The sequence below is a fragment of the Sphaeramia orbicularis genome, chromosome 3, assembly GCF_902148855.1.
Source record: "Sphaeramia orbicularis chromosome 3, fSphaOr1.1, whole genome shotgun sequence".
Lineage (NCBI taxonomy): Eukaryota > Metazoa > Chordata > Actinopteri > Kurtiformes > Apogonidae > Sphaeramia > Sphaeramia orbicularis.
The window spans coordinates 16,996,538-17,009,114 of record NC_043959.1 but is presented as its reverse complement, the minus strand read 5'-3'; the positions used below and the strand labels follow the sequence as shown (position 1 = coordinate 17,009,114).

The window sequence follows — 12,577 nt, the reverse complement described above, 5'->3', positions numbered from 1 at the left end:
GTAAAAACAGGTTCACAAACATAAACATAATATAGAAATATTCTCTAAAAATACAACCAGAAGATAAAACAGATTAAAAGTCCCACACTTGTGTTAAAGCCAGTGCAAACAGCTGTGTCTTTAAAAGAGGTTTAAAATGTCCACTGGACTGTGAACATGTGACGTGTTGGATTTCCAGAACCTTGGACCTGAACAGAGAAGGTTCAGTGGCCTTTAGAGTTCAGGAGGATCTGTGGTCCGTCTAAAAACAGACATTTATCTGAATGAGATGTGTTTATGAATAATACATGAGAAGGGTTAATGTGAAGAAACAGACAAGGAAAAAACAACTGATGAAAGAAAGAAAGAAAGAAAGAAAGAAAGAAACGTAGCAGAAAACAGGCTGTTTTTACAGTTGCAGTGGATGATGGGAAATGTGGTCCTCTGGGTTTGAAACAGCCTCTATATATGTGTGTGTGTGTGTGTGTGTGTGTGTGTGTGTGTGTGTGTGTGTGTGTGTGTGTGTGTGTGTGTGTTCAGGGGGGGAACGTCCTGACTTCAGCCCGACTGTCTCTTCCGTCCATGACCAGCAGAGCGTCTTTCCCTGAGGTCACCAACGTCACCAACTACCTGTGAGTCCATATCCAGAGGTGTGTGGCGTTCACTGTCCCGTCCCAGGTGTGGGCCGTGTGGCGTTCACTGTCCCATCCCGGGTGTGGGCCATGTGGCATTCACTGTCCCATCCCAGGTGTGGGCCGTGTGGCGTTCACTGTCCCGTCCCAGGTGTGGGCCGTGTGGCGTTCACTGTCCCATCCCGGGTGTGGGCCATGTGGCATTCACTGTCCCATCCCAGGTGTGGGCCGTGTGGCATTCACTGTCTCGACCCAGGCGTGGGCCGTGTGGCATTCACTGTCCTGTTGTGGGCGTGAGCCGTGTGGCGTTCACTGTTCCATCCCGGGTGTGGGCCGTGTGGCATTCACCGTCCTGTCTCAGGCATGGGCCGTGTGGCGTTCACTGTCCTGTCCCCTCATTAGGACAGGTGTGTTTCATTGGTGTGGTGTTGTCGTGTCCCTCCAGGCGTGAGAACGGCAGCGGTGTGTGTCTGGACCTGCAGGTGATCGATAACGTCCCCGGAGCCAAAGTGGAGGAGGACATGGAGACACACCACGTCCTCGCTGAAAACCTGTACAAACCACGGAGACGGGTAACACACACACACACACATTTATGTCCACTGTCAACTACACACACTGGGCACAGTGTTGTTGTAGTTCAGGGGTGTCAAACATACGGCCTGTGGGCCAAAACTGACCGTTCAATCCAGACCATGGGATGAAGTAGTGAAGTGCAAAAATGACACTGATGATATGAACAATTAATGATGTTAAGATCACTGTAGTTCAGGTTCCACATACACACCAATATGATCTAAAGTGGGTCAGAACCAGTAATAATACCAGTGAAATAAACAGTAATAATACCAGTAGAATACCATAATATCATAATAACAAATAAATACTGCTACTACTGCGCACTCATTACTTTATTTACTTTTATTATTACCATTTATGTCATTTAGTCACTTAAACAAATTTGTCATTTTAACAAATGTCTTTATTTTTCTATTGTATTTGCTATTTATTCTCTTGTGCTGCTGTACATTTGAATTTCTCCCTTGGGGGATGAATAAAGTATATCTTATCATATCTTATTAAATAATGAAAACCACTGTTTTAGTGTAAAAAGTAAAATTACATGAACAGTTTTATGTTTACAAACTATTCTTTTACCAAAAATTTGAGTAACCTAAACACATATGAACAATATTAAATGTCTTCATATAAATCATTGTAAATGTACTAATATTTTGTCTGTTATTGAATGTTTTGTGTATTTGTAGATCGACTGTGATCTGTACGTTATAATGAACATGTATAAATGATAAACTGAGGCAGAATATTACTAAAATTGCACTTATTTTTCTTAAGAAATGTCAGGTTGTTCATGTTATTCATATTTTTAAGGAAACTTATAGATGTAAACATTTTCATAATGTAATTTTACTTCTTTTTTTTTTTAATTTTACGGGTTGGGCCCAGTAGTTGCACCAGTAAAATACTATAATAATGATAATAATAATAATAATAATAATAATAATAATAATAATAATAATAATAATAATAATAACAATAATAATAATAACCTATCTATATTTACAAACTATCTTTTCATGAAAAACCATGTACAACGTGAAATATTTTAAGAAAAATAGTGTAATTGTACCAATATTCTGTCTGTTATTAAATGTTGTGTGTATTTGTAGATCCACTGTGGTCTGTACGTGATGAACTGAGGCAGAATATTGGTAAAATCATATTTATTTTCTTAATAAATGACAGGTTGTTCATTTTAATCACATTTTTTAAAGGATAGTTTGTACATTTAAAAATGTTCATAATGTAATTTTACTTTTTCACATAATCCAACCAGTAGAGGGCGTCAGAGTCCATGTGTTTCTAACAGAGTCTGTTCATAAACTCTATAAACCAGTGTGTCCTGTCAGTGGTGGATGAGTAGGACAGTGTCTCCAACGGACGGTCTGAGGTGTGTCGTAGGTTGGACATGATAAGAAAGACAGTCGACCAATCAGAGATAAATAAGACAGAAATTAACTGAAACAGGGCTGGAAGTGGATCAGAACCAGACCAGTATGATCTGAAGTGGATCAGAACTAGACCAGTATGAACTGAAGTGGAGCAGAACCAGATCAGTATGATCTGAAGTGGAGCAGAACCAGATCAGTATGACCAGAAGTGGAGCAGAACCAGATCAGTATGATCTGAAGTGGATCAGAACTAGACCAGTATGACCAGAAGTGGATCAGAACTAGACCAGTATGACCAGAAGTGGCTCAGAACCAGATCAGTATGACCAGAAGTGGATCAGAACCAGACCAGTCTGATCTGAAGTGGATCAGAACCAGATCAGTATGACCTGAAGTGGATCAGAACTAGACCAGTATGATCTGAAGTGGATCAGAACCAGTAAAATAATAACCTATGAATAATGACAACTACAAACTTTGTATTTATTATTTATTTTTAATGTTATGTTGTGTGTAACTGCACACACATAATAAGCCTGAATGACTGCATTAAACTGCATTAACTTTACTGATTTTGTAGCTAACATTAGCTAATGTTAGCTAATGTTAGCTAATGCTACTTTCAATACTAGCTGGTTTCAAGTTAATGTAAAAGTTTTATGTCAACATCCAACTACCTAAGTGATGTAATTTTAAACATATTTAAGTATATTAATTTTCAGATTTTGTAACAGTTAATGTGTAGGTTTTCTTTTTTCTAGTGAAATTTGTGTGAATGTTAAACTTTGACAATAACAAAAGGCAAAATTAGCTAGTTAGCCGATGCTATCTATCTATCTATTTATCTATCTATCTATCTGTCTGTCTGTCTGTCTATCTATTATAAACTGATTTATTGTCATATTATCAGATTATATTAACATTAATCATCTTCCACATTTAACTAACTTTACAGATTTTGTAGCTAATGTTACCTAAAGTTAGCTAATGCTGCTTTCAATTCTAGCTGGTTTGTAGTTAATGAAAAAGTTTTATACACAACATCCATCTTGTTAATGTAATTTTAAGCATATTTAAGTAGATTATTCTTAATTTTCAGATTTTGTAACAGTTAATCTGTAGGTTTTCTTTTTTTCAGTCAAATTTGTATGAATGTTAAACCTTGACAATAACAAAAGGCTAAATTAGCAAGTTAGCTAATGTTAGCATCTATCTATCTATCTATCTATCTATCTATCTGTCTGTCTGTCTGTCTGTCTGTCTGTCAGTCTGTCTGTCTGTCAGTCTGTCTTTTTGTGCATTTCCTTCCACTACTGTTATATGAATATCATCATTATCATCATCGTCCTCATCATTATGGTTTAAGCCTTAGTTGTAATGTTTCGTAGAATAACTCACCTCTGAGCTGTTGATGGAGAGGTTCATAAACTCAAATAGTATTTTGTCCAAACCCTGAATGAGGCTGACAGGGTCTGCCTCCAGGTTCAGGATTATATAACAGTATTTCTGACACTTTCACCGTTTGTCAAAGCATAAATCACTTCAGATGCATTTGTATTATTTATTGATCCACACATAGACACAATAATGAACTAAATCTGTTTCCATTGCATTTATTCACATCTGACTGTGATATTTGGAGGTTGTTTTTCCAGTTGTTTTCATGCAAAAATTAAAAATGCAAATAAAAACAGCTATAAAAACGTTCTTTGTTTGATAAAGTCTTACTTGTGTGCTGTTTGTGTTGCTGTGTGCAGTATCAGTCCGCCTACAGCCGTCACTTCATGCCTCTGGGGGAGAAGGAACGCCAGGACCGTGAAGTTTTCCAGAGGAACATGAAGAGTCGCATGGAGACGTTCAAGTCCACCCGACACAAACGGCACAAGAAGGAACGCAGCCTCAAGAAGGTAAGAAACCAGAGGATTTACTGTCACTGTCAAGAACCTGCTGCAGGAAAGAATACAGACCTTTAACCGCAGGAAGGAGTTGGGTTTAGGTTTAGGACAATAATGTCTGTAGGGTCAAAAGGACTTCCTGTTTTAAAACGGGTCATAGGTTGCACTAGTCAGTCTGTATTTAGAAGGTTATTCATGTTTTCTGTTTTTATAAATGCAGATAGGACACACTACTGCTCCTAGAGTTTATTTTCAACACCACGCATGGTACGATGCAAAAAAAAAAAAAAACGCTTAGGTCACCTTCAGTTTTTTTGTTTTTTCATGATTAAAATGATCATGCATGCATTTGTCATTTTCTTCTCTTCAGATACAACAAGAAAATACAGGAAATATTCACACGGCCTTAAAAGACACAAAAACTAGCGGAAGAGGATTAGGGCCACTGGGAAAAACAATTAAGGTCCAATATATGTTTTTTATCCTTATTGGGAGAAAAAAGTCAGAATTCTAACGTGAATCTCAGAATTCTGACTGTTTTAAATTTTTTTTTTGTTATTATTGTTCTGAGATTAAAGTCAGAATTCTGAGAAAAAATTCCAAATTCTGACTTTTTTCTCAGAATTCTAACTTTTTTCTCAGAAATCTGATTTTAATCTCAGAATAAATGGGGGTGAAAAACTAATCGAACCATCTAGTATCTGATTTTAATCTCAGGATTCTGATTTTAAACTCAGAATTCTGACTTTTTTTCTCAGAACAATAATAAAAATATATATATAGGACCTTAATTCAATTTTATTTTTTTCTAGTGGCCCTAATCCTCTTCTGTAAAAACCTGAAGTGAATGGGTTCTAAAGGTTAAAGTCTCTATTCAATTTGACCTTTGACCCCACAACAAGAAGCAGCACAAACAATTAGAAACATCTGATGTGTGTTGAATGAAACCTGGAATTAAACATCAGAAAATGAATGCAGTGAATGTCATTTTGTCTGAAATTTTACAAGAATAAAGTTCTAATATTTCAAGAATAACATCGTAATTTAAAACAAGTGGGGAAAAATATCATAATTTATGAGAATACAGTCGTACCCACTGGTCTCACAATGTAGAACTTGGAACGTTTAGTGAGGTTCTACTTTCATTTGGGGTTTACGCATAAAGGCCAAATACTGAGCCTATTAGCCCCGCCCACCATATACTGAGCCTATTAGCCCCACCCACCATCAACACATTAGCATTAGACGTCCGCTCCAACAGAAGTGAAAGTTGATGCTTCACTTGTTGCGTTCGCTGTAACTGGAAACTCTGTCGTCAACAAGGATTAAGGCATAAATTCATAAATAATGACTCTTTTATCATACTATTGTGAATTTATTTTCAAAATAGTACAACTTTAATCTAATAAAAGTACGACATTATTTTCGTTAAATTATGATTTTTTTCTTTTAAACTACGACTTTACTCTCATAATATTATGACTTAATTCTCATAAAATTATGACTCTTTATGTATTCGACTTTATTCTTAAAAAATTATGGGCTTTATCATGATATTTTACAACTTTATTCTCATGATATTATGACTTTATTCTCAAAAAAAATTATGACTCTTTTTGTTTTTGACTTTATTCTCAGAAAATTACAGGGTTTATCCAGATATTTCCCAACTTTATTCTCATAATATTACGACTTTATTCTCGTAAAATTATGACTCTTTATGTATTCGACTTTATTCTCAAAAAAATTATGGGTTTTATCCCGATATTTTACAACTTTATTCTCGTAGTGACAGTATTTCTGTTTTCTTATGTCATCCAAATACACCGTCATAGTAAATGATCATAAAAATGTAAGAAAAAAAATAAAATAAAAAATACCAATATGACACAATAGAATATATGTAAGGACACACAAACTCAGAAATTGTCATTTCAAGCTCATTTTCAATCAGGAATTAGTGACAAAAAGGTATCTCACACACTGTCCATTCAACTTACAAAAAACTTTAGTAAATATTCCTATTTCTAAAGTTTTTTGCAGTTGAACGGACAGTGTGTGGGATACCTTTTTTCTTCTTCACTCATACCTCATGTTCCTACATACCTGTCCCCTGAAGACTTTGTAGGTGTGCACCAGCCTCCAAACCTGCTAATCAGGAAATAGAGAACTTTTCTGTTTAAAGGAAAATAAAACTGATAGAAATTTTAAAAATGAGTCTAATTGATTACAGTGAACCTATAACTGGTGTGTGTTTACTCCAGTTTAAAACACTACAGATAGTTAACGCTGGTTTCACTGACACTGAATCTATAGGACGTGGGTCTGACACAGAGTAAAGGTCAAAGGTTAAATAAGGTGTGAATGCGTTCAGAGTTTTAGCAGCGTGTCCCCACATGTCCTCTGCTCCTGCTGCTGGGACAGATGTTTGACTCTGAGGCGTTAATGAACAGCTTTGGTGCGCTAAGTTTTCATGTGTCAAACAGCGTCTTAATTACAGCAGAAAACTTTTCACCGCCCGTCGTTATGAAAGACGCCGCTGTGCTGATTGGAGGCCGGCTGCTTCCTGTTATGGCTGCAGCTTAACTGTGTTTATTCTGTCCTGTCGTCAACAGCGGCGAGGCTCCGACTCCAAAGAGGACGGCAACGAGAAACCCAGACGCAACGTCAGCTGGCAGGACAAAGGTAAGGCAAATATAGAGCACGAGAGGAGGGAATTATGCAGAATTAGAGGGAGAGTCGGATCCACCATGAACAGACTCAGATTCAAAGAGACCCAGACAGACTCAGACTTAAACAGACTCAGACTCAAACAGATTCAAACAGACTCAAACAGACTCAAACAGATTCAAACAGACTCAAACAGACTCAGACTCAAACAGACTCAAACAGATTCAAACAGACTCACTCAGATTTAAACAGACTCAAACAGATTCAAACAGACTCAAACAGATTCAAACAGATGCATACAGACTCAAACAGACTCAGATTCAAACAGACTCAAACAGACTTAAACAGACTCACTCAGATTTAAATAGACTCAAACAGATTCAAACAGATTCAAACAGACTCAGACTCAAACAGACTCAAAGAGATTCAAACAGATTCAAACAGACTCAGACAGACTCAGACAGATTGGATCAGCCTCTGTCTGTTTACTATACAGACTAACCCAGTTAGATCCAGTCTAACTTTTAGGGCAGTGTCCAGATGAATGTTTTTTCTCTATTTAACTTTTCTTAACCCAGTAACACTAAGGGCCACTTTTGTGGCAGTTCCCAAACTAATTTTTCTCTATTTTGAACCTTTCTTAACTGATTTGTCACCAATCTTTAAAATTATATTATCCTCTGTATTTTGCTTTTTTGGGTGTAAATCATGTATTTTCCTCAATTTGATTTACAGATTATGTAGATGTTCATGAAAACGCAGAGTAAATTCAAAGTTAATTATATCAAAACAGAAAAAAAAAAAGTAAAAAGTGACTTTTTCAGTCCGATCTGTGTGTGTGTGTGTGTGTGTGTGCGTGTGTGTGTGTGTGTGTGTGCGTGTGTGTGTGTTTGTGCAGATCCGGTGGTTGTTCCCGTCGAGTCGGAGGAGGAGAAAGGCGAACATTCAGACCCCGAGAAAGAGAAAGAGGAAGATGAAGGAATCACCTTTGTAGCTCGAAAAGCAGAGACACCCAAAATACGACCCAAATCAGGTCAGATGGATGTAACGTTCACCTGCACCACCTGGAAAAAAAACACAAAAAACAACCCTGTGATCAGTATTTAAACTTTCTACAGTATCTGAAACTATGACTAGAGGCCAACGCTTGGACACTGTGGTGATTTGGACAAAAAAGTTACAAATATTCCCATCAGTTTGTACTGATAATAGCAAAGATAAATATGAAATCACAACAATCTAAACAATCAATGACGGAATCTTTATTTGAACCTAAATGAGCAGAAGTTAAATGAGTAGAACAACTAAAAAAGATTCAGCATTTTGTGTTTTATGTGTCAGTTAGGGCTGCACGATTTTGGCCAAAATGATAATCACGATTGTTTTGATGAATGTTGTAATCACGATTATTCATCATGTTAGGGAAAACATCTGTATTGTTATTGCACTACTTTTAAACAAACAATATGTGAACAGTTTTCAATGCATAATGAAACTTTAAATAAGAATAAATGATAAATAATTTAAAAACAGTAAAATTTACCCAAGAATTTATAATTTACTAAGGGCTAACTGAATAAATATAGTGTTATTATGCTTGAAAATAATTGAGCGGATCACATATTTCCACTGCTGCAGGGTGCGTTCGCTTGTTATTTATGCAGCTTAATGAAGACTTAACCATGTGTTCGCCCCCTGGTGGATGTATGACTACTGGTTAAGAAAGTGCTTGATTAGATATGCAGCAGAGCCCACATTTTAAATGTAAATATCACCAACAATCAGGTTAATTTAATCATGGCAGCCAAAATTGTGATCACGATTAAATGTCGATTAATTGTGCAGCCTTAGTGCCAGTTATCACAGTGTAAAATTAGATCCTAACCACTGGACTCCAAGGACAGCCACGCAATAATTTAAAAGTTGTATCATAATATGATGTAAAACTATGTAATGATAACTGTCAGTATTTTATCAGACAGCTCTATTTTAGCTCTATTTACTGACACCAGTTCATTCAAAAATTAAAAAAAAAAACAAAACAAAACTGTTGTTTAAAATGGGAAGAACCACTGTACTAATGACCACACATGTGTATTTCTTAGTCTTTGTATTAAAATATGTAAACTGGAATATACAGCACATATGTAAACAGTGTTAAAAACAAAAATGCATTTCAGAAAAATATGAATATATGAAAAAATATGAAAATATGACTTTTTTTCCTGTACATGCCCATTACGACCCTGAAAAAACAGCTCACTTTAGATCATTTTTCTGTATGGTGGAACCTGAACTAAAATGATTTTAACACCGCTGATTGTTAATAATAATAATAATAATAATAATAATAATAATAATAATAAATTTTCCATCTAATCTAATGTTTCAACTGGATGTACATCCAGATGGTGCTACCGCCAATCACATGTCAGACCTGAGTCATGTGATGATGTGCGATCATCTGTGGAATGTCTCTGATCTCAGGTCAGTGCTGTCAGCCTTCTTCTGTGTCATGTCTCTTCTGTTCTCCCACAGTCCCAGCAGCTCTGGAGGGCTGTCACAGTCCACCTGCAGCCCCTTACTCACCCACTAGTGAAGACAGCCACCTGCCGTGGAAGGGCGGGGTGGGCTCGCCCCCTCCCTGCGTGTCCGTGGAGGCCACTAAGATCATCCCCGTGGACCTCCAGCAGGCCTGGAACCAGAGCATCTCCTCCCTGGAGAGTATCTCGTCCCCCCCGGCCCCCGCCGAGCCCGTCCACCCCAGGGTGAGCGCCCTGTCCAGACTGGGCGGACCGCGCCCCGCCTCCTACACGCCGCCAGGCAGCTTAGCAGGCAGCACCTCCTCTGTTGGAGCCCAGGTGGCACAAGGCTCCTTCTGCTTTCCAGAGAAGAAGGAAGAAGAAGAGGAGGAGGAGGAGGAGGAGGAGGAAGGAGCGCTGCAGGAGATGCGCCCGCTCATGTCCTCCCTGAGGCCACCGGGCGCCATGCCACCGCCCCCGCAACCACCCCCTGGCTCCGCCCCCGGGTCAGGGAAGAGGAGGAACCCCTGTGTGTACCTCAGGAGCTTCGTGACAGCTCCTCCCCCTCCCCCTCCTCCTCCTCCTCCTCCTCCTCCTGGCGACTCACGCAGCCGAGGTCCGACCCAGCTGTAACGGCCCATCATCACCAGTAGAGGAGGGGCAAGACGTGAGCGCCACCATCAGGAGCATCAGGACACACCCACTAAAACAAACCAGAGGTCAGGCTGCATCACACCTGTCGGACCGTCCAATAAGAAACCAGTTCAGCGTCTCACTTGGACTGTGGTAATTTAGTCCAGTTCCACCTTTACATGCACATGTTCTGATCCAGACATGGTTCAGAGGTCTAGATATGATCACTACAGCCGCAATCTGGGCCACAAAAATATATCAGCACACAATCATGATCATATTTACGTCCATAATAATGATAAGCTTTAGAAATGTAGACTGGATGTGGTCACATGTCCACCCTCAGAGCAGCACATGTGGCTGGTTTTCCATTCATGTGTAAAATCCAGAAAGTGGCAGATAAATGTTTGTATTCTTGTAGTCCCGTACTGTATTCTGGTCTCATTTACTGTTTATTGTCTGTGTCAGAGTTGAATACACAGACAGGAAATCAGTCCATTTAAAGGCACCGACAGACCTGATGTTACCTTCAAGTGCATCATGTACATTTAGAAATCTATGTTAAAATAACCCCAGACGTAGGAAAGCTTTCTTTAAATTCCTAGACCTATATCTGAAAGGATGAGTATTCAGGCCTGTGTTATTATATTTAACTTTACTGAATGAACTCTGTTTCTTTTCCATATTAGATTATTATATTTTTGTCTTTTTGCCCAGGCCTGTCTCAGACTGCCAGCTCCAAACGGTTTTTTGACCTACACAGTTTGCATCCAGATTGATTTCAGAAAATCTATTCAACAAAAAGCCACTTGGGATTCGATTTCTGCAAAGTGGATTTGAACTACACTTGTAGGCATCATTTAAAATCTGATTCTTACTGGATTCCAGTCAGATGTGGTTTTAGTGTGTGCACTGGCAGCATCGCAGCATCGAAACCTGAACCTGAACCTGAACCTGAACCCCCTGCAGTCTGAGCTTAAGTAAGGCTGAATCCCAATTCACCCCTTGGCCCCTCCCCCTTACCCTTACCCCTCGGTTTTGCACGTACACCTGAAGGGATACTGTCGTCTCAATTCTCAAATAGACAGAGGGGAGGGGCTAAGGCAGAGGACTGTTTGACCCTCGAAACTGAGATTTTTCAGGACCACATTACGAACAGAAGGGTAGGAGAAATTTCCCATAATTCTGTTTGAATCGTTGGCAAGATGGAGGTAAACACAGCAAAAAAGTGCAGCAGTGTGATGAAAGAAACACACAAATGTACAGATTTTCTTTGTAAACAACTTAATCACTTGATAGACCATTTATTGCCGTTTCAATGTGTTATAGATCGCATTTCTGTGTTTTTATAGTTGATAGTCGTAAACAGATGTCCAAAGCCCATGGAACAGAGATGGTTCCAGCTGCTGACGACATGAATGAATGAATGTTTGTATTATTGTGTCTTGCATACAGACATGCCCAGCCCTTACATGGGCTTATAAGACACCATAAATACAAACCAAAGATCAAAAACCAGACAATAGGCACAGTATGCAAACAAAACAAACTACTGACCTATTTAAACAAACACGACATGCGGAATACTTTAGGAAACACAGTTAGAACATCTGTTTATAGTGACATCGATGACTGATGATGATGTAACAGGTCAGGAAGGGTTGGGCCATTTCATAGGAGAATCTTTCAACCACTACCCCTTAGAACTGTGTTCAAAGGGGTAGTGCCAAGTGTAAGGGCCAAGGGGGAGGGGCCAAGGGGTGAACTGGGATTGAACCTAAAGCAAGGTGTGCATGCATGTGTTCAGGCTGCAGGGGTCAGAGGTCAACAGATAGGTCTGTTATACCCCTGTCCTACCAAGGCGTCTCCTGGGCAGGTTCTTCTCGTTGTTACAGTTAAAGAAGCTGCTCAGTCAGGAAAACTGGTTTCAGAGCTGGTCTAGACCCAAGAGGGGGCTGAGGTGGACACTTTAACTTTATCACCACCATTAAAAACAATAGAGCTAGTGCTGTGAACAGTCTGACTAACCCTTAAAGCAGTGATATTAGTCTTTTTTTTTTAATGTTATTCTTCCTTTTCCCACATTTCCCTGTGGTCTCCATAAACTGTAAATGCTCTGCTTGGGTCTGAATTCTTCATTCATTCAACTCCACAGGTCCATCTTCAATCCTATTTCTGAGTAATGACACCAGAAAGGTGGTTTGGAGCGCTGGCCCTTTAAATGCACATGAGCCACTTCAGGCCCCGCCCCCTCCAGGTTGTTGCTGTGCTGC

At 39.0% G+C, this 12,577-nt stretch overlaps 1 protein-coding gene across 1 annotated transcript in view; it reads left to right on the top strand.

Annotated features, from left to right (window-relative positions):
- slc9a5 (solute carrier family 9 member A5) overlaps positions 1–11,492 on the top strand; it is a 65,734-nt gene extending 54,242 nt beyond the window's left edge. The window contains exons 11-16 of the mRNA XM_030162120.1: positions 520–611; positions 1,057–1,183; positions 4,342–4,491; positions 7,095–7,164; positions 8,048–8,182; positions 9,688–11,492. Coding sequence (XP_030017980.1) covers positions 520–611; positions 1,057–1,183; positions 4,342–4,491; positions 7,095–7,164; positions 8,048–8,182; positions 9,688–10,304 — 1,191 coding nt within the window. The 3' untranslated portion in view covers positions 10,305–11,492. The remainder of the gene's footprint in view (positions 1–519; positions 612–1,056; positions 1,184–4,341; positions 4,492–7,094; positions 7,165–8,047; positions 8,183–9,687) is intronic.
- The last annotated feature ends 1,085 nt before the right edge of the window (positions 11,493–12,577 follow it).